Source organism: Oreochromis aureus, linkage group 17 (genome assembly GCF_013358895.1).
Source record: "Oreochromis aureus strain Israel breed Guangdong linkage group 17, ZZ_aureus, whole genome shotgun sequence".
NCBI classification, from domain to species: domain Eukaryota; kingdom Metazoa; phylum Chordata; class Actinopteri; order Cichliformes; family Cichlidae; genus Oreochromis; species Oreochromis aureus.
In genome coordinates this window covers 24,304,312-24,325,687 of record NC_052958.1, presented here as the reverse complement: position 1 = coordinate 24,325,687, position 21,376 = coordinate 24,304,312, and the positions used below count along the sequence as shown (strand labels likewise).

Genomic DNA, 21,376 nt, shown 5'->3' with positions numbered 1-21,376 from the left:
ATGTTTTCACAGATTTCTATATTTACAGCATGTTTTCACTGTGATATTGTCAAAAAAGGCCATGAGGTTGATAACAAGAGTGAACCTAAATGCAGAACCAACAAAGACACAAAGGTTTCAGAGTTTATTTTCACACAAAAGAGTTATGGTAAGTACTGGGGAACACAGGGTTCTCTTCCAGATCTGGAGAGTGTGTCATGGTATACTGAGGGAAGAAAGGAAGTCCGGACTGAGGGTACATGTTTGATGCTGATCAGGAGGTTGAACTGACTCTAAGCAGTTTTGGTGACAGTGCATACTCCATGAAATTAAATGCTATTCACTGCAATATACTGGACATTCACTGATGAGATTCAACTTACTGTTTTAGAGAGGCTGAGATTAGGTGAACATGGTCCTTCATGAATATGAATGTGTGCTCTTGTGTTATTAAAACAAATGTACTTAAATTAATAGTGTCATCTCTACTCTTTGTCTTGCTCGATGCCAGTAATATAAGGAGTGTCAGAAGTGACAGCTATCGTTGTAATCACCCTGTCTCTGGTCTTTTAACTCAAACTACCACAAGTTTAAAGGCTGTAGATTGTAGCCATTACTTTAACACTGTATATAAATGTAACAGGGCTCAGTGCTGGTTCTTACAGTTTGAGCTACTTCAAGCTTTATTTGGGAATTTCACATTAGCATACTAAAAATGGTAGCTAGGTAGTACTGCTGTAATATTTTAATATGTTATGATGATCTTAAAAGAGCAGGGTTACATCTAGTCATGCTAGCATTAGCCATGTTGGCATATTACATTCAACTGGGGTTGCCAACTTTTTAACTATCAAATAAGGGACACTCTGGCATGCCAGAAGCACAATGCACAGCCAGCTGGGCATAGTGTAAATATGTGCTGTATGAAATATTAAATAAGAAATCAAATCAAAAATAATACCATTTATTACATTTATTAAAGAGTCAATGAACTTTTCCACAACATCTCACTTCACATCTGCCCTCTAAATATTAAAATGCATTCTCCTAAACTACATTAAAGGTCCATGAGTAAACTAATTATTTGACACTGGCTTGCATATCTTCTTTCTTTTTAATTTAATGTCAACTTTTTACTCAGTCATCCTCTTCTTCCTCCTCTTCATCTGTCGCCTCCATTTCCTCTCGGACAGCCTGTTGCTCCTCTAAAGCTTCTTTCAGGGCCTGTTCCTCTTCCAATGATGGGTCCAAGGCCTCTGTGATTTCGGGTACACTAGGATATTCTTTCTGTGGCAGTGGGAGGACAGGTGGAGTATACCCTCCTCCAGTATACTTTAAACCCCATCCAATATATATGTTGTCAAACTTCCTGTATTAAGAGACAGCACATGGTACTTTGTAATTGCACCTTCAGGACAATATGATATCATATGTACAAACAAAGGCACTCTGATTTTCTCACTTACTTTCCACAGGCATACGCATATGCGCCTGGCCAGAGATTAGAACGCAGCACTGCTACTGCATGCTGAGATGTTAGTGTGGAGGACAAACTAAGGCTCCAGGGAGGAGTGTTGAACATTTCTGAGAAAAAACAGACTCAATAAATAAATATATATATATATATATATATAGATAGATAGATATACATATAAATATGTATATCTATCTATCTATCTATCTAGATATATACACATGTATATATATGAGGATATGTATATATATATATATATATATATATATATATATATACATACATACATATATACACATACATACACATACATACATACACATACATACACATACATACATACACATACATACACATACATACATACACATACATACACATACATACATACACATACATACACATACATACATACACATACACATACATACATACATATACATACATACATACATATATATATATATATATATATATATATATATATATATATATATATATATATATATATATATATATATATATATATATATATATATATATATATATATATATATATATATATATATATATATATATATATATTAGGGCTGTCAAATGATTAAAATTTTAATCAGATTAATCACAGCCTAAAAATTAATTAATCATGATTAATCGCAACTCGAAATATGACCAAAATGTGTGCAAACATACGGACAGATAGCGGATTTTTACACACTTGTTAGTGTTATTTAATGCTAAGACCACGCTGAGTGGCCTGCGTTCACTCAGCGTGGTCTGGCGTAGGCTGGTGTTGTGCTGGAAGCGAATTAATCACAGCCTAAAAATTGATTAATCGCAACTCGAAATATATGTGTATATGTGTATATATGTGTAAAAATCGGGACAGATAGTGGTTTTAACACACTTGTTTGTTTTATTTATTATTAATTGTGAGTACAAGCAGTACAAGCAGAACAGGGCTTCAAATAATTGTGAGGATTTTTACTGAATGTTTTCCACCCGTTTAAATCTAGCACATTGTTTTATCCATATACATCTTCAAGTTCACAGAACATAGGCCTAATTCAACAGGCAAAATAGAAAAAATCTCCAATCATCCTTTTGGGTAAGGTAGATTAGTGCAAAAAAATATGAACAACAGTGAAAAGTATTGTTTAAATCACATTCAACCATAGAACAAGCTCTAAACACACGGTCCTCTGGTCTACTCATCCTTCAGCCAGTTGCTGAGACAAACCAACTTGTCCACGTTCTCTGAGTGCAGAGCAGACCTCTTGTTCACAATGTGCCCTGCTACAGAGAACAGCCTCTCACAGGGCACTGTGGAGGCAGGAGTGGCCAGGTATCTGCGAGCAAGGCGGGCCAGCTGGCTGTGGGCTCCTGCATGAGCTGCCCACCACTGTAAGGGACAGTCCTCTAAGGCAGTGCAGGGCTCTGCTCTGTAGCGCTGTATGGCTCTGTCCTGCTGTACCTCCTCCTCTGACTCAGAGTCAGAGTCCATCTGCAGCAGGCTCAGCCTCTTCTTGGCTGGACCTTCTTCTGCAGTGTGTGATCTTCTAGGAGAGTCTTCATGCAGCATGCCTGCCAGTGTGGTCCACACTGCTTCTCTGTCAGTCTTGGGCACACTGCGTGGGTCTTTAAAACGTGGGTCCAGTGCAGTTGCGATCTGGAGCCATGCATAGTTGGTATGTTCCTGGCGGGAAGCAAGGTCTTCCTTAAACTTCTCTTTAAACCTCACCACATATGCAGGGTCCTCATCAGTTACTTCCTCCATGACACGGCGCAGGTGGCAGAAGGCTGGTAGAACTACAGAGCAGGAGACGTAGGCCTCTCCTCCCAGCAGTTCAGTCACATATCTGCAGTGGAATACACACACACACACACACACACACACACACACACACACACACACACACACACACACACACACACACACACACACACATAAGACAAGACAGCAAATTAAAAAAGCTTTTTAATACTAGGTAATATTAATAAAATATTTGATTTCATTTATTTTTTAAATAAGACATTTTCATAATAACAAAACTGATTTAAGATGTATGTTTGATACATTTAATCTAAACCTACAATTATGGTCACAATGACAGGCTCACCTGCAGGGCTCTAGAAGTGTCTCCAGTCTCTGGAGTTTGTCCCACTCTGGAGGCGTCAGGAGGACAAGTTTATGCTTTTGTTTATCCAGAGTCGCGGTTACTGCAGTTTGGTTGCGGATCAAGCGCTTCACCATCTCCAGCGTGGAGTTCCAGCGCGTGAGGCACGTCCTGGGCCAACGGCTCCTGCTTGCGCCCCAGTGACACCTGCTCTGCGTTCAGCTCTGCTGTGTTTGCTGGGCTGTGCTTAAAATGGCCAACAATTTTGCGGCATTTGGCCAGCGCAGTGACAAAGCCACTGTCTGCGAGACTCACTGTGATGCATCTCTGTAGAATGTGCGCGGTACACGGCATGTGATTGAATGGCATGATGCGAGCCGCGGCGATCATATTGCGCGCACTGTCCGTGCCTACTGTTGTCACCTTCTCCTCAATTCTCCACCTGCGAGCAACAGTCTGGAACTGCTCTGCACAAGCCTCCGCAAAGTGCCGCTCTTCCGTTTTCATTATAGTCAGCGCAAAGGATGTCAGACCCCAGGCTTCAGTGATTAAATGCGCAGTAACTCCCAGGTAATTGTCATTACTCAATGATGTCCAGTGGTCTCCTGTCAGAGCCACGCATTCTGTGTGAACTAAAGCCTCTTCTTTTTTCTTTTTCTCCGTTTCATACAGTTCGTGGATTCGAATTGTTATTGTGCTTCTCGCTGGGGGCTTGTAGGGCGCGTCCCTGAGATGCAACCTTTAAAACATCCATAAAGCCCTTGTCCTCCACAATGCTTAGCGGTCTACAGTCCTTTGCTATCCATTTGGCTATATTGTCGGTCAGTTTGTCCAAAGAAGACTTACCGAGTGGCCTCATGTTCACTAAGAGTGGTCTGACGCAGGCCGGGTGAAGCTGCTGCCCGACAAACGCGTGTTTGGCATTAAGGTGGTATTTTAAGGTCGAATTTGAACGGTGAAATTGAAACTCTTTACTACAGTGAGTGCAAATTACAACGCGTTTGTTTATTGTCCCATCTATGTTCTTCTTGTATTTAAATTCCCCATCCAGAAGGCCATCCTGTTCCTGCTTCTCCATTTTCAGTGGCGCGGTAAACAAATCAAGTGGAATTATGGGAGCGGCTTTTCTGCGTGTTGCGCTAAATAGTTAAATATTCTAACGTAATTAATTCCAAAATTTAATTATCGCAATTAACGCGTTAATTTCGACAGCTATAATATATATATATATATATATATATATATACATATATACATATATACATATATATATGTATATACACATATATGTATGCTAAATGAAATTTTGGGCAACATTATGACCTTCTCATCAGTGTGAGAAACTAAACTAGTGGTTTGGCTGAAAAGTGTCCAAAGTCAAAGACTGACCTGCATCTTGGGAGATGGGCGTAAACATAGGGGGTCCAACCTCTGGCTCTGGCTCATCAGGCTCTTCTTCCTTCTCATCAGCTTCTCCCTCCTCATTAGATTCATCTCCTGGTTTTACTGCCAAGTTCACCCATGTACAGCGACCCTAAAATCAATTTTTTTTTACACATTATATAAAGGCGATAGAGGCTCCAGCCTCACTGCGACCCTGAAGAAGATGGATGGACAAATCCAGACACACTCATAAGCTGAAAGAATGCCCATGAACCTTGTCTGATCAGACTCTTACCTGCAGCAAGATGTGTTGAACATGATGCACCCAGTTAGACAAAGACTCAGCCATTTCAGCAGCTGGAATACCCTCAAAGTCTGGATTTGGTTCATAGTTGCTCTGGGATACTTCATCTTCCTCATCACCTTCTTCCTCTAGAACCTGGTAGAAGCCTTGGGGGCTTACTTGGGTGCCAGCAGAGATTCGGGCAATCTGTGCTCGTAAATAGTTAGCTTCATTCCCAGGAAAAGGTGGGTAGCTCACAATTGGGGTGTTCAGCTTCCCAGTGAAAAATTTGCGGATCTGTCGAGCAGCAGTGATCTGTGCAGGACTGACTGAAGGTAACTTTACCCAAGGAAGACCAGGCTCATTGCACACGTAGTAAACAAACTTATTAGCACCTGTTCCTGTGGCTTCCTTTGGCACAACTGATGGGGGTTTATAGGTCGACTGAGGAAGTTGATCTATCTGAAAACAAAAGCACATTTTGACTAAATTAATAATTCACCAATTAATTTTACTTCAATACTTTGTGAAAAAATAGGGTGGGGAAGTAGATCCTACCCTTTCCCTCAGCTCCATAACTTCATTTTTACAACTGTTTTTGTATTTTTTTGTTTGTATCATTTTTTTTTTATCATTGTATTGTTTGTGATATTACAGTATATAGCATTGTATTGTTTGTCCCTGCAGGTTTTAGATCTCACCCTGGTCATACACCTAATCATATTAGTTCATTATCAGGCCTCTGGAGAACTTCAAGACATGTTGAGAAGGTAATTTATCCATTTAAATCAGCTGTGATGGATCAAGGACACATCTAAAACCTGCAGGGACACCGGCCCTCGTGGACTGGGATTGGGGACCCCTGGTATATATATATTAGTATATCAGGGGTTCCTGCAGGTTGTTCCTGCAGGTTTTAGATGTCCTTGATCCATCACAGCTGATTTAAATGGATAAATTACCTTCTCAACATGTCTTGAAGTTCTCCAGAGGCCTGGTAATGAACTAATCATGTGATTCAGGTGTGTTGACCCAGGGTGAGATCTAAAACCTGCAGGGACACCGGCCCTCGTGGACTGGGATTGGGGACCCCTGTTGTATATCATATTAACACAGAGTACTGTGTTAATATGATTCACTGTCGTCTAGTAATGTTATCGTGATAGAGCTCCCCAGTATTGAGGAGGTACTTTGATGTGGAAAAAAAAAAGTAGAGAAGTACCTGGTATCAAAAGTAAATGAAGTTTATGTTGCGATGGAGCAGATGACATGCAAAGGCAGAGGAGTGTAACAGTGTAAAAAGTAGGAATGTGTTTCTTTTACTACTCTTTATTACAAGCAGGTCCAATTCATTTTTAATACCACACTTTTTACTTCCTCACCTCATTCTCCTGAGTATCAACCTCTCGCTCCTCTTCTTCAGCTGGTTCATCGACGCTATGGTCGTCCCCTTCAACAACAGCTTCAGCAACAATATAGCTGTTCTCTGTTCCCAAAATCTTGCCCCATAGTCGGCAGTGCAACAGCGGCTGTGACTCAACAAGCTGCTTGAGAGCAAGAAAAATTCTCTGCATCTCATCTCTGCCCAAACCCACTCCAGCTTGCTCCAGGTAGAAGCTCAACTCACTCACATTAGGAAGAGGTGTTTCCACCTAAAAAAGACCAATAAGCTGTGTTACACAATACAAATTCAGTTTTATATACTGAACAAGTAATACAAACATAAAGTTGCCAAGAAATTAAAAGAGCTATTAAAGATATAATATAAGATTCATTGGATTAAAGTCAGCTGGAGAACAAAATATCTTACAAATTTGTTAAGTAAAATACTACAGGCAGAAACTCAGTGCTCCACAAAGCCCATACACATACAAAAAAGCTATCCTTATGACCTATTACTGTCCACAAAGTCAATATCCTGCATAGAAACACTAGGAAGGAGTCTGATGATGTTCACTCTACAGTTTCAAACACCTTAATTAGCACTGGGATTAGCACTTTAGTTTAACACAACTTGTAGCAACCGCTTCCCCCCAGTTAAGGATGACACTTTACTGATGAATTTTTAGGTTTAATGGCAATAAATCCTCATTTTCACCATAAGAGCTGGAAATATGTACACAAAAACAGCGTGTAAGTTAAAATCCACACTCTTCAATCCCATTGACAGAGGTGTATAAAATCAATCACCTAATGAAGCAGGCTGCCTTTACAAACATTTGCAAAAGAACATCATTCTAAAGAGCTCATTGAAGTGTCAAAAACAAGTGAATGAAGTATCTGCATTTTTTTTATATGTAGGTTTTGTATTTTTACATATATAGCTCACATTCTCGTGTATTGTAAAATGTAAATTAAAAAGTTATAACTACATATAATGAACTTTATGCACTGCAGGGTTGGAAGGATATTGCTGCTATAGAGAGAAAAGGCTATGTATTTTTTTCTCACCTTCATACAACCTGAGGATTTATTGCAGAAAACGATGTAGCTCACTATTAATTTTTTCATTAACAATTTCTAATGGTCAGCATGTCACTGTTGTCTCTAAAAATATGACAAACTAATGCCTCGTTCTCTTCTTTCCTCTGTCTTCTGTCATACACTGAGCAGTACTTGGAGTATGACCCATTTGACATCACCAGAACCATCCAACCCCTGGACCAGCGATGACACTACTTTCTGGGATTTGGAGGCTAGTAAGGAGCCCAGTAAGAAGAGGGTGAAGTGGGGCTTCTCCCTGGAGGAGGCCTTAAAAGATCCAGCAGGACAAGTTTCTAGAATCAGAGTTTAGCCCAGAAAAGCTCAGGTGCTGGCTGGTTGTACAGGGGTTAAAGAAGGGGCCTCAACAGGAAGTTGTACAGAGGCCGCAGGACATCTGGGCAGATGAAGTGGCCAGCTCTATCAACCTGGACTCCCACAGCTACAAATGCACCAGTCAAAACCTGAATGACCCTGGACATCACAGCTATGAAGAAGCATAGGATAGGACCATATCTAAAAGCTGATGAAAAGTGACAGTTATTCACGTTTTCTACAGTCCAACCTGTACCAAGAACTTCTGATGGTGAGGAAAAAACCTGAAACAGAGCAGGGCAAACACACCTCCCTAGAGAAGTTCAATTGCAGTGTGGGCAATTCATTGATGGGAATATGACTGACGGGCCTCATGCAGTCGTTCTGACAAAGCCTGGATTAAGAATAGGTGGAACCATACCCAGAAGAGCTGCTTACCCATGGCAAGCAGATGGAGAAGGACCCTGGGCTTGTGTAGCTGTAGGAGGTGGATAAGGGTGTCAAACAAGCTTACACCACTGGACTGGACTACTACCATGTGTGAAATTCACCTCAGATAAGTTCAAGCAGAACAACAGCATGCAATAAGTCACCAGACCTGACACCAATGCTATCACAGTGTAGTGTGCACTCACATATAATGTAATTCAGCACACTTGCTGCTTTTGTCTGTCTCCCTGCAGTTATATCTGTGTAACATACTGTAGTACTATAGTTGGTACAGTAGTATGTGTTTAGGAGGTGCAATAGTAGCCACTAATACTGAAATTTAGTACAACCACACACTGGAATATCTGCTTTCACAACCCACATAAACAGCACCAAACATGAAGGCCATACGTATTATAGAAAGCTAATAGAAATCAGTGTTGACCTAATCATTTGGACATATTCTTAATCTACAAATCAGTGATTATTTTACCCTAAACATATGTTGTGAACACCCACAGGTGAACATCTTGTCATCTAAAGGTAAGTTGATAGGTTTACAAACAGTTGTATTGCTTTAAATGGGTGGGTGGATAAAGGTTAGACTTTACTCTTCCAAACATTCCACTTCAGGCAGACACAGCCACATATATTTGCCTGACTTCTTCTCTACTCTCCATTTTGATAAAGTATATAGTTAGGGCTGGATCAGGTGATCACAATCCTCCCTTAGTGTTAGTCTTCTTCGGTCACCTTCTTCACTCAATATGTGTTTATACAGCACTCTGCATTTAATTATTAGTTATTAATAATCTCTGGCTCTCTTCTACAGCATGTCTTTGATTCCGTCTTCCTCACCTCATCCAAAACCAGTCATGACAGATGGCCATCCCTTCCTGAGCCTGTTTCTGCTCAAGGTTTCTTCCTGTTAAAACTGAGATTTTCCTTCTCACTGCCGCCAAGGCACTTATTCATAGGAGCTCATATGATTGTTGGGGTTTTCTCTTTTTTCTCTGTATTGCTGTAGGATCTACCTTACAATATAAAGCGCCTTGAGGCAACTGTTGTTGTGATTTGACACTATATAAATAAAACTGAATTGAACTGATCCACAACCTAATCTCATATCCATCACCTTAGAATTTAACAAAGGGACAGATTGGTGTATATAAAAGTTGTAGAACAGACAGTGTAGGTGTGTGTGGTCAATACCAGTTCCTCCTCATGATCCACATCTTTTGGCCGAGTAAAGAGCAGGCGCTGTTGCTCAGCCAGCTCCACATCAGCTGTAGTCTCTGGAAGATCTTGCAGAGTGCTCTGCATCTCTTCTAACAAACCCCGTTTTACATCACTGCTCATATCCTCTATCACATCCACTGCATTATGTGGCTGCTCATCCATCAACTTCATCAACAAGCGAGTGAGGTGGTCATAACTAGAACATCAGTTACACAGTTTAGTACATATCAACCTAGAAATCTTAGTTGTACATATTAGCACACATATTAATACACAGATACCATATGGTTCCACAAGACATTATTTTCAAAGGTTTGTCATGAGATTATTCTGTTGTATTGCTGTATTATTTCATCTAAACTGCCTTTTTTTTGTACTGCATCTTTAAATGTTGCAAAATTTGGTCTTGCAACAGTTTTGAAGTTCTCACCTCTAAAGGTGCATTTCCCCTGGCAACTCATATGGGCAGCACAACACTAGTTAACATGCAAAAATGTAGCCAGGACCTTTAATTAGTGTGAAAAAGAAGCTCTTGTGTCACTGAATAAGTCACAGACACCAGTTCCAGTGGCTGTGGCTCAGGATGCCGTGAGCATACATCTACTAATGAGACCACCATCTATGGGGGTTTTATCCCGAGGGATCATCAGAGATCATCAGATGATGGAAAACTGAGAAAATATGTACACACAGTAAGTAATTAGGGAGGTGGTAAACATCAGGAAAGATAGCTGCAAACAAATTGGAATTAACGAGACAGGAAATAAAGAAATAATACAGGAACTAACACACACCCATACAGAAACACAATGTGCGTTCGAATAGTCAATTTTGCTTAGGAAGGTTCCTAACCAACAGACGTGATATGGAAGTATCTGCATGGAGGACATAATAGTATTCTTCAAATACTAAGGAAAGAAGCTTCAGTGCTTTAATGCTTGCGTCCTCTGCATAGCATACTGGACCATCCTTTATGAAAGGGGAGGAGAAACTGAAGAATGCAGAACGTTATTGTATAATGGCATTACAAATTGATGATTAAGATCTATATTAACTTATAAAAGTGTGTTTAAGGTTCTGTAAAACCAGTATTCATTAGTAATGTTCTTTGCTGTAGAGACAAGGAAAGCAACACTGAATATGATACACATGACACCGGAGACTATCAAAATAAAGCAGCAAACAGACAAGAGGCCAGACACAGGAAGACAGGGGAAACAAACAGAGACAAGACTGACTAAATAAAGGGAATGCAGGGAGACGACACAGAGACAAGACTTGGAAGACAAACACGAAGAAAGTGAAGACAGAGAGCGAGCAAGAGAGAGAATGACAGGGAAAGAGGGAGAGAGACATGCAGACAAGATAGAGACAAAAACTTTCGCAACCAGACATAACATAGGCCTACTACAGATAGGGGATTGCTGGGGAGGATACACAGAGACCAAGTCAAACAGGTCACGAAAGGGAACGAAACTCAGTGAAATCAGAATGAACTAGATCTAGGGGTTATACAGCTACGGATACCATTACAAAATCGTATCCATAGCCTGATAATGCCCTGGTGCCAATACAGCTTTAACATGTTTCGAACATTTTTGCTGATGTGTTATTAATTACATTTGGATCACAGATCAAATAACATCGAATTAAGCAAAGGAGTTATAAAGAAAGGGAGAATGTTGAAATTAAGTGAATGTCTCTTTTTAGGAAAGGTTATTCATGCTTATTGCATTGTACAGCTAACTTTTCAAAACTGGAGGCACTGGTCTTGTAATGTGGAGGCAAAGCTATGGAATCACAAAACATAATGATATGATGTGGTGTATATATCATATTATATTATAAATATGTTCTTATATTACATCAGTAAGGAAGCTGATTAAATATTGATCGATAATTTATTGCGAAGGGGTGGGATTAAATAAGTGTGCACTTTTTCCCACTCCTTTTCGATATGTAACTCAGCGGTCCCTAACCTTTTTTGCGCCACGGACCGGTTTATGCCCGACAATATTTTCACGGACCGGCCTTTAAGGTGTCGCGGATAAATACAACAAAATAAAACTACTACCGGTACCGAAAAAAAGAAGATTTATTCATAACACACGTGAAAAGACCCAGGAAAACCGAGTTAACGATAAAAACGATAACAAAATAACGCTGAAAACCAATAAAAACCCTGAAAAACATACATTTCACACCTGAGCCTCAACTCTCGCGGCCCGGTACCAAACGACTCACGGACCGGTACCGGTCCGAGGCCCGGGCGTTGGGGACCGCTGATGTAACTGAATCACAACCGGTGAAGCAATGTTGTATTAGCTTTACTTTGTATAGCATTTTTTTTTCTAAATTGTTTACATGATTGAAATTAATTAACAAACAGACAAGTAGGTCATGAGAGCATCAGATACTAACTAGTACTATAAAAAGGTAACTTACAGGTTCAGGTTGCTTTTCGTGCTGTTTTTCAACATATAAGACTTGAACGCGGCAGCTGACTGCACTCTCTCCTCTTTTCCGTCCATCGTTCGTCAACTACGTCTGAGGTATGGACAGAGTAACGGGTTATACAAGCGTGGAAAAGACTTCCAAAATTTTTGTCTTACGGCTTTCTCAATGTATCGCCGTATAGAAACTCCAAGGGTTGCTATGGTTACTGAAACGTAGCGCTCGCTAACAGAGGGCTCTGGTTGCTAGGCTCGCGGATGCACCCTGGCGGTCAGTGATGTGCGACACCACTGCTTTCCTTTGCTATCCGATACCAGGATGTGTTTGGAAAATCACAACAATACCGTCATAATGAATACAAGACATCGGACTTCTTTTTCTTATTGTTTAATTATTAAGAATTATTATAAAGAATAAAAAAACCCTGAAAGTTCAATAGGTACATTTTAAATATTTAGATAAAAATCAAAAACAAATGTGACCGATTGAATATAAAACATATAAGCATTTCATATATACATTATATTATCTATTTTATGTATAAAATATTTTGAGTTGTATTTTTATTTTTTAAAGCCTACATGGCTGTTTTACTGCAAGTATGTGGTCTATTTTAAGATACCTAGTCTATATAATCCACTTTAAATCTCTACAATTTGGACAAATTGGACTCACTCATCCATGTCTTTATGGACCTACTCTGGACTACGCTGACAGGTGTGTTAATAAGGATTCTTTATTTGGCATGAACTTGGTAACCCCTGAATCCCTGTAAATAGTAATCCAGATTTGGTGATACTGGTAAGTCTGTACTTTATTGCTTCCTTACTGATGCTTACATATAAAGCTTTAATTATCTGATGTGCAAAACCACAAGCAGTTATGAGAATTTGAGCTGCAGGACTTGAGGGAAGAAAGACTTAGTGAAACTCAGGAGAGACATTAGTATGTAAGATCATTTTAATTTTATACAGTTGACTGTAAATAACAAAAAAATTTACATTTAAACTGCAAGCTGTGCTCCATGGTAATTTAGGAGCAAAGTACCAAGAGAAGCATGACAAATCAAGGTCTACCTCACAGGAATGCTTGTAGCAGACAGTTTAGGACTTTGCATCAAACTGTACAGCCACAACGCAGGATGAATTCAGATTGAGCAGAGGGTCCTTACTCAATAAAATAGAGGGTCCAGGAGGGTTTGCTCTCTCTTTGCCACTCTTTTCTGCCCCATTTTCTTGTTTTTCCTTCTCTTCTGTGTTGTTTTGTCTTTTCCACGTGAATATGCGGAAGGCTCTATATTCTGGGGTTGCACTGCCTGCTGATCTGTTGGTTGTGACAGTCCATTTTATCGTTTATATGACTCCATTCAATAAACTAACTCTGCTCTTTTCCAGATGATCTTTTTGAGTGGGTTGATTTTTAGTTGGACATAAAAAAATTAAAAAAAACTTAATATGCAAGCTGGATAGAGTTGATTACTTTGGCTTTAAAATTTAGGACCCAACAAACCACACTCATTCATCTCCTGATCACCAGTCTGCTTCTGGTGCCATACAACAGAGGCTGGCTGGTTGTTAGAGCAGTCCTTCGTTACTCACTCCATTGCTTCTGTGCACATTTCCCAAGGTTGCTGTTGGCTGGGCAGCTTCTCCTCCATATTTGTACTTGGGGATGATTTGAAGGAGCAGCTGAATGATGGGGCAAGAGCAACAGCTGGTCAAAGGCACAGGCTATTAGGGTGGATGACCCTATATTATCCATGTTCCACCCTTTATTTTTTAAAATATATTTGGTTTTCAACTTAGCTATACTGAAGTACAGAAAATATTACCGTTAACAAGAAATTGTGTTTAATTACGTTTAAACACAAGGTGACCTCAGTACTGACCTAAATAATTAACCCTGTAACCTGACCAATCCATCTGCATACTGGAACTGTCCACTGTTTTCATACTCCAACATGTCAAGTGCAACCTCACAGCTTTCCTTGACAACACGTTCTTGGTCTTCACGGTAACGCTGCAGCACGGCCAGACACTCGTCTTTGCCAATAGAACCTAAAGCCTCTGCTGCCTCGTGCCGGACCATGGGGTTCTCGTTGGAACGCTCCAAAGCTGCACGGAGGGCTGGGACTGCTGCTGGATGCTGCATCTGCCCCAGAACATAGCCAATCTCATGACGGAACAGAGCACTGGAGCATTGCAGGCCTGGAGGCAAACAGAATAGGATGCACATTACTTTCCATCTGCGTAGTTCTACATACTTATTTTTATACTTCACAAGGATTTACAGTTACTGACTTTCATATATGCATATATTTTATTAGGTGCTCAGTAACGACATCTTCAAGTTCCTTGAGAGTGATCTAGAACCATGGTTTGCATGTAGTATTATGAGTGAAATAAATGTTCACATAATTGTTTACCATGAAGTTGGACCTTACCATCTCCTAGTGACAACACAGCCTCCTCAGTGCCAAGGTTACGCAGGGCAAACATGGCACGGTAGCGGTCAAAAAGTGGCAGGCTTTCATCCAACAGTGCGGAGCGCAGCTCTGGCACGCTCTTCCTTGCCGCTGGAGGGGCTGGGTCTACAGAGCAGTAGGGGTTTTTATCTGTGTGTCCGTCCTGCAACGTTTTCGCTCCTCCACTCTGAAGCCATTCTAGCCGTCGAACAGCCAATTGACATGTCTCTGCAACCTGTACAGATTGAATGTCAGCTTTTATGTCATTTTCTGTATCAACTGAGTGTTAATAATTGAGAGTGCAAGCTGCAATTTTAGTTGTGGTTCCAAGTATCAAGAGTAATTGAAATTATCACCAAATGTAAACCTCAAAGAATAATAAATGACATTTGTTCATAAATAAAAATATGTCCAATTATGAAGTTAAAACACTGGAATACTGAGGCAAATGAGATTATATACTGGGAAAGTCAGTGGTTCGGTCCAGGCTCTTCCCCTGGCAGGAAAAAAAAATGCCCCCTATGAGATCATAGGTGTGAGTTAACTGTCAAGTGTGTGACTGTGTTAAATAAAGCAGTTGTATGCTGTATGAAGCATGATAAATGACATATCAGACTTGAATTCTTCCAAAAGTCGAAGTCATATTTATCTTGTCTCTGCTTAGTGTCTCTTAAAGTTCCTCTGACTTACATATTTAATGTTTCTGACAAACAATAAAACAACATGAGATGATGAGTATATGGGGACTATTACAACTGCATTTTAACCAGTCAATTTCAAACTGCTGCTCTGCTCACATTCAGGTTTTTATGACCGTAACATGGTGTGTATACCCTCTGAAAATTAGCAAGATCTTGTTACCACTCACTTAGAACTCGCCAAAGCAAATGGTGGAGAGTCCCAGGTATTTAAACCCTAGTGGGGGTTGTGCCTTAATGGGTCGATTATGCTCACCATGTCTCACACTGATTTTTGTTGTGACACAATCTTTGTGGTGTGTCTGCTGGTTGTGCACCTCTCGATTTTTGTAACCTGGCACACTGTGCTGCAGCCACCACGAGGAAGTTTTTCCTTCCCACTGTCGCCAAAGTACGTGCTCATAGGGGGTGATATGATTGTTGGGGTTTTAAATTGAATTGATTAGACAGCAGATCAGACATATGCAGGGAGTTTATAGATACACCAAGAGTAAAAACCAGATCCAGTGTGTCCCAGTAACACACTACCCTAAATTAGATGACTTAACAGTGTTTTTTTTTTATTAGTCCTTTATTTATTCAGGTAAAAATCTCATTGAGATTTAAAATCTCATTTCCAAGAGAGACCTGGCTACACTGGTATTGTGAAATTTTGCCTAGTAGCAATGGTAACGAAAACAGCTGTCTCTGTAATAGAGTGGGAGTGAACAGAAATCCCACAAGAGTGAAGGGTTAGTTCAGTGCCTGTGGACAGATTATGTGAATCCCAGTGGTTTCGGTGAAGGCGATTTCGCTTGAAAAGTTCAGAGCAGTTGAGGAATGACAGGTTGTAGTACAACAAAGGGAATCTCTTTAATAATGCATTAGTTCTTGAACCAGATGTGCCATTGAACTCTGAACAGCTGAACTTTACATTACTAAATAAAAGGGGGTACGACAGCAAGTCACTGCTTTCCAGTGGCTGCCCACGAGGTGTATAAAGCCTTACTTGAGGTTCTCTGACGATATATTAAGTCATTAGTGCCAAGACAGACAACTATTGCAGAGACTTTGTGGTCTTAATGTCCTTCATGTGGGCACCGCCATGTGTCAGACCATAGAGTGGCCAACAACAAGCACCAGAATTAAAAGAAGACTCGAGGTGGTGGCAGATGGTGAGCAGTTAGGGGGCACAGTAGCATGTCATCAATCAGATCCAGCAGTGGGAGCAGTAACAGCAGCAGAAATAGAGGTGGCAGTGGCAGCAGCATTGCCCAACCAAGACAAGCGCTGATCCCCAACTTACAAGAGGGAGTCTTGGATATCATCTTGTAACACAGAGTATACCAGCAGACAATGTCCACACACATGCATAGTCTGAGAGCAGCAAGCAGTTAGTAAACAGGCTAAATAAATAAATATAATAATAATATTTTAAAAAGGCTAGCAAGGAAACCAGGCTTCAGGGATGGGTTGGAATGCAGTGGTGACACTATAGAGTTGAAGATGTCAAAGTAGAGGGTATAGTTTCTGCACCACCCAAGATTTAATAAACTTAGTAAAAGTTTTTAGGAAAAACTTTAAAAGGCAGCAGGAAACATCGAGAGCAGCCTGGAAGATGGCGGTTCAGAAGTGATGTGACAATAAAGGCATGATAACAACCAGTCAATTCAAATACAACAGTCAAAATTGTTTTTCAGTTACCCTCAAAATTAATTAATATCCTGTTAAATTAGTCCAAGCCTAAATTGTAGGTCTGTTCTGTAGCAGGTAAAATGAAAATCTAGTTTTAAGTTTTAGGCAGATTTTGTGATATGCTCTTACCTCAATGACAGGATCCTGACTGTACTCTTTCAGTAGGTCCAGAACCGCAGAATCACCAATTGCCCCCAGAGCTTCCCCTACAAGCACACAGAGATAGCAGTCAGACTTCAAAACTGCACCGCTGTTTCTAGCTTTCATTTGTTTTTGCATCCTGCAAACTGCAAGTCTCAAAATATTTTCTGAAAAGCTTCCATCGTGCTTGCGCCAGGAAAGTATAGTGAGTTTGCATACACATGTATGTAAACTTATACTTTTCTACACAAATTTATGTTTAGCAGAAAGAGAGTGGTTAAATATTAGCTCACTAACAGTCCCTCATGCCAAATGCACAGTCTCAGTTTCTTTCAGTTCAATGTGACCTTCTTTAGGGACAATTCTGGCAAAGTGTAGCCTTTTCGCAAGGCACCTAGTGCTCCTTACAAAGACCACTAAAGCATCTTAATGTGGGGGCAGTATATTTGGCTACTCATTTTGGTTTTTGTTGTTTTGGCAGTCCATGCTATCATACAGATGCCGTGATTGGTACTCCAGTGGATTGAATTCCAGCTCCACTGTCTGCATCAATGGTCCTTGTGGTGCTCTAGAGACCAGCGCGAGCTAGGGAGAGGACTGCATCCCTCAAACCAGAACCTGCAGTACATGAAACTGGTCTACATGTCACTACTCCATCTCCACAAGGCTGCAGCGCAAAAAAAAGAAAAAGACTTTGTAACCAGCCCAAAATGGCAAAGCTTCAGACTCATTTGACAAGCAGCTGCTTATACTGCTTTTTGTCACAAAGTACTTAGCAAAGATAAGATTTGTGGAGGAGCAACTAAATTATATTATTTAATTGTTTAATTATACCACCTTACCTAAATGACTGTTAAGAAAAAAAATCGATGACACAAGAGAGTAGTTCATTTTCTACTACTCTAGGTATTTTACACAGTGCACGTGTGTCTGTATTGCATGTGTGTTGTAAAAATACAAAAAGCAGATTAATTGGGAACTTCTGTATTTAGTGCAGCAACAAATGAACACCTGGACACGCACCATCTGTGCAGAGCACAGAGCTTACATAAAACATACTGTGTCAAAATACTTGTGTTTGGTAGTACACCGACTCCTCATCCCCATCAAGCACGCTTACCTGCTTCATGCCTAACCATTGGCTCCTGCTGTTTATCTTTGAGAACAGCAGTCAAAGTAGGAATGGCCCGTTTGTCCTGCATCTGTCCCAGGCAGTAAGCCAACTCATGCTTCAGCAGGGCTGATTCATCAGCGAAGGCTTTGCTGATCCATTCTATAGCTTCAGCACCTGACACACACAGATGACAGCTTGAATTAGTTCACCCAAAAGTCACTACCGGCATTCAGTCACACCAAATATGTTGCAACAATATGCAACAGCTGTGCTGTGATTTCAGTTTGCATTAAAAAAAGATCTTTCAGAGAAAAAGAAACAACTGAATGTCTTGTCTTTCAAACAGTACAGTGCTGCTTTCTGTGATTAAGCCAACCAGACGAAGGGGAAAAGACTGGTGGCTGCAAGTGCGAGGGCAAGACGTTATTGCAAAGTTTAGGGATTTAAAGATTACTTTTTTCCTGTGAGTTTTGTTGGAAAACATAGGGGCTACTAAAATATGCTGAAAGGACAGAAACAACCACAACTACATTTGAAAAAAAAAGAAGAAACTGAATGTGTGGGGTGATTCCCACCCCTACAAACCAATGTTGGGAGTCCTACATACTACTGCAAATCTTGAGCACTGGGCACATGGACTGCCGCTATTTTGTTACTTAGCTGAGTGCTTTTGTCATTTGTCCAGTTTTTGAAAATAAAAGATTTTTGAAAATAAAAAATAAAACTATGTGGTCCTGGTGTTTTACCTCCCAGGTTCCTCAGGGTAAATAAAGCTCTGAACCGCTTGGTCAGGTCCTGTCTCGGGTCCACCAGCTCCTGTCCTATTGATGCAATCTTCTCGACAGTAGCCATGCTGCTGGAAAGAGAGCAAGACACTTATGAATCTTGGACCTGTAAACTTAGAGCAACGTGAAAGCTTTTTTTCCTCACTAATAGTTTAGTTGGGAAAATTATATATATTCAAGTCTTAATTTATCTTATTTATACTAAAAATCTATAACTGCTAGGTGAAAACAAAACGTTTATATCAGGGGTCCCCAATCCCAGTCCACGGGGGCCGGTGTCCTGCAGGTTTTAGATGCGTCCTTGATCCATCACAGCTGATTTAAATGGATAAATTACCTTCTCAACCCCTGGTTTATATAGACTATAACCGAGACATATGAGGATTTTGACTAAATACCTGTAGTCCAGGCCAATATTAAAACCAGCTACGGAGGGTATAGTATTTAGATGTCGTTTCTGTCAACGGCCCGCAGCTAGCTCTGTACTTTACATGATGTATTATTGATCTTTTTCACGCTTCTCTCCTTCCTGGTGAACACCGCTGTCACTTCACTACATTCCGGTGTCTTGCGCCTGCGTCGGGAGCACGCGCTGAGCATACCGGCTTCCACAAATAAACCATCGCCTATCATTGGCTGAACTCTTTCACAACAACATCACACGGTATCCACTAACGCCACCACACAACGGTGCCCAGTGTAAACGTTGTCTAAACATACCAAGCTTCAGTATGTACAGTGTTTCACACACCTCCGTCACGGTTCCCACAGCACAATCCACGGACAGTCGCAGGAAGTGGTTGTGTCCTTCTTCTTTTTGTTATTTGTGCAGGTGGTTGGAAAACTACGAAATTGTGTTTTGCCGCCACCAACTGGTATGGAGTGTAGACTGAAATGTGGCTCAAAAAACAAAAGAACAGGGCCATTTATGAACATAAACCACACACCTTTAAAATATTTGGAATGGAGGTAGCAATAGAAAAAAAATCAAATAATGTTATGTGTAACTTTTTTCTTTAGTCGGACAGATAAAATAAAAAAGAAACTCATGCTATACAAGTGTAGCACAATTTACAGACAGTTGTACTGTGTATTACTACTGTGCTGACTGAGAGGTGATGTCCTTCAAGTAAAAAGGAGTGCTTCTTCACCTCAGTGTTCTAGTGGGGGTTATTGGGGCTATTTTCCTTGAAAATTTCACCTGATAGTCAAGGACTTTAAATAAAATAGAGTAAATTTATAATTAGTCAGTTTGCTGATAATATGCCTTTGTTGTTGTATTTTTCAATTTTTTTTGTAAAAGAACTTGTGATCTCTAAAGGAACAAAATTAATTTTTCTCAAAAGCATCTAGTCTGATTGTAAATGCTCTGATATGTCAGATTTTAGCAATCTGCAATCTTGATTTAAATTTTTACATCGCGGTAAAACGAGAGGTGAAATACTTTATATCATAATAATAAAATGATCTGTTGTTGAAAGGAACATTTGAATACCACTCCTAAATTTCTTATTAAAGCGATTTGAAATTGAGGTTGACTCATGTAATTTTTGTACTTCTGAATGTGAAACTGGTGATCATTTCTATTTTAAATTGTCCTCATGTGAGTTTATTTTGGTCAGACATTTACAGTTGACTTTATCTGAAAATAGTCAACATTTCCATGCTTACTTATTGTTTCTTTTATGAATGGGTTGAACAACAAAATTTCTGATACTGTTAATCTAATTATTATTCTGGGTAAATACCATTTTAATTCTTCTTAAAATCATCAATTAATGTAATCTGACTAACTGCATGTCTTTGGACTGTGGGGGGAAGCTGGAGAACCAGAGGAGAATATGCAAACTCCACACAGAAAGGCCCTAGCCAGATTGTGGATGTGAACCCAGGACCTTTTTGCTGTGACACAATAGTGCTAAACACTGTGTTGCTAAGCTCAAAATATGTATATGTAGATCCTTGCTCCTTTGACCCATAGAGCCTTGCTTTTATAAACCCCTTTTGTTTGTTCATTTTTTCTGCTGTTCTGTTTTTCTTTTCCCTTTTTTAATTTCTGCCATTTGAGCATTGGACCTTAGATGGTTAGGAAAAACTGTTGACTGATGCTTTTGAACCCCATCTTTTGCTGATCATACAACAAACAAACAAAAAGATAGCTCTGCACTGCCAAGTGGGTCATTTGAAATGACCAACTGGATAGCACAGCATTCCCATTGGACTGGGTGCTGGATCCAGCTGGATAAGTGTCTTGTTTGGTCTAACTGTCCAAAAGGTTTGCCTCCTATATTGACCAGGAAGAGAAACTACGGGGTTTCAACCATGTTTTCTAGGATAGGATTTTGT

General features: G+C 40.1%; 2 protein-coding genes and 1 pseudogene across 6 annotated transcripts; 1 reads left to right on the top strand and 2 right to left on the bottom strand.

Annotated features, from left to right (window-relative positions):
* Window positions 1-937: 937 nt before the first annotated feature.
* On the bottom strand, window positions 938-12,364 carry rsph4a (radial spoke head component 4A). Its single transcript, XM_031740575.2, has 7 exons — window positions 12,146-12,364; window positions 9,674-9,896; window positions 6,619-6,888; window positions 5,249-5,698; window positions 4,960-5,104; window positions 1,446-1,563; window positions 938-1,348 (listed from the first exon to the last, which is right to left on the bottom strand). Exons 1-7 carry the CDS (start codon window positions 12,229-12,231, stop codon window positions 1,117-1,119), a joined length of 1,524 nt encoding a protein of 507 aa, XP_031596435.1. The 5' UTR covers window positions 12,232-12,364; the 3' UTR covers window positions 938-1,116.
* On the top strand, window positions 7,835-8,393 carry LOC116320810 (annotated as a pseudogene).
* Window positions 12,365-13,096: 732 nt separating the features above from the next.
* dohh (deoxyhypusine hydroxylase/monooxygenase) lies at window positions 13,097-19,858 on the bottom strand. Of its 5 annotated transcripts, none has more exons than XM_031740573.2 (6): window positions 19,782-19,858; window positions 18,992-19,101; window positions 18,252-18,419; window positions 17,120-17,196; window positions 14,598-14,853; window positions 13,097-14,361 (listed from the first exon to the last, which is right to left on the bottom strand). In XM_031740573.2, exons 2-6 carry the CDS (start codon window positions 19,095-19,097, stop codon window positions 14,051-14,053), a joined length of 918 nt encoding a protein of 305 aa, XP_031596433.1. In that variant the 5' UTR covers window positions 19,098-19,101; window positions 19,782-19,858; the 3' UTR covers window positions 13,097-14,050. The 5 variants fall into 5 exon arrangements, with proteins under 5 accessions (XP_031596433.1, XP_031596432.1, XP_031596430.1 ...); XM_031740572.2 differs by having other exon boundaries at window positions 18,992-19,098; window positions 19,782-19,855; XM_031740570.2 differs by having other exon boundaries at window positions 19,751-19,838.
* Between the last annotated feature and the right edge of the window lie 1,518 nt (window positions 19,859-21,376).

What these genes read in the sequence shown, in the direction of transcription:
- dohh (XM_031740573.2), bottom strand. Translation starts at nt 19,097, where the DNA reads ATGGCTACTGTCGAGAAGATTGCATCAATAGGACAGGAGCTGGTGGAC. An exon ending in TACCCTGAGGAACCTGGGAG is followed by an intron (nt 18,420 to 18,991) that starts GTAAAACACCAG and finishes TGTGTGTGTCAG; the next exon opens with GTGCTGAAGCTATAGAATGG. An exon ending in TGTGTTGTCACTAGGAGATG is followed by an intron (nt 14,362 to 14,597) that starts GTAAGGTCCAAC and finishes GTTTGCCTCCAG; the next exon opens with GCCTGCAATGCTCCAGTGCT.
- rsph4a (XM_031740575.2), bottom strand. Translation starts at nt 12,231, where the DNA reads ATGGACGGAAAAGAGGAGAGAGTGCAGTCAGCTGCCGCGTTCAAGTCT. An exon ending in TGGATCATGAGGAGGAACTG is followed by an intron (nt 6,889 to 9,673) that starts GTATTGACCACA and finishes GGTCTTTTTTAG; the next exon opens with GTGGAAACACCTCTTCCTAA. An exon ending in GCCCATCTCCCAAGATGCAG is followed by an intron (nt 1,564 to 4,959) that starts GTCAGTCTTTGA and finishes GTTTTTTCTCAG; the next exon opens with AAATGTTCAACACTCCTCCC.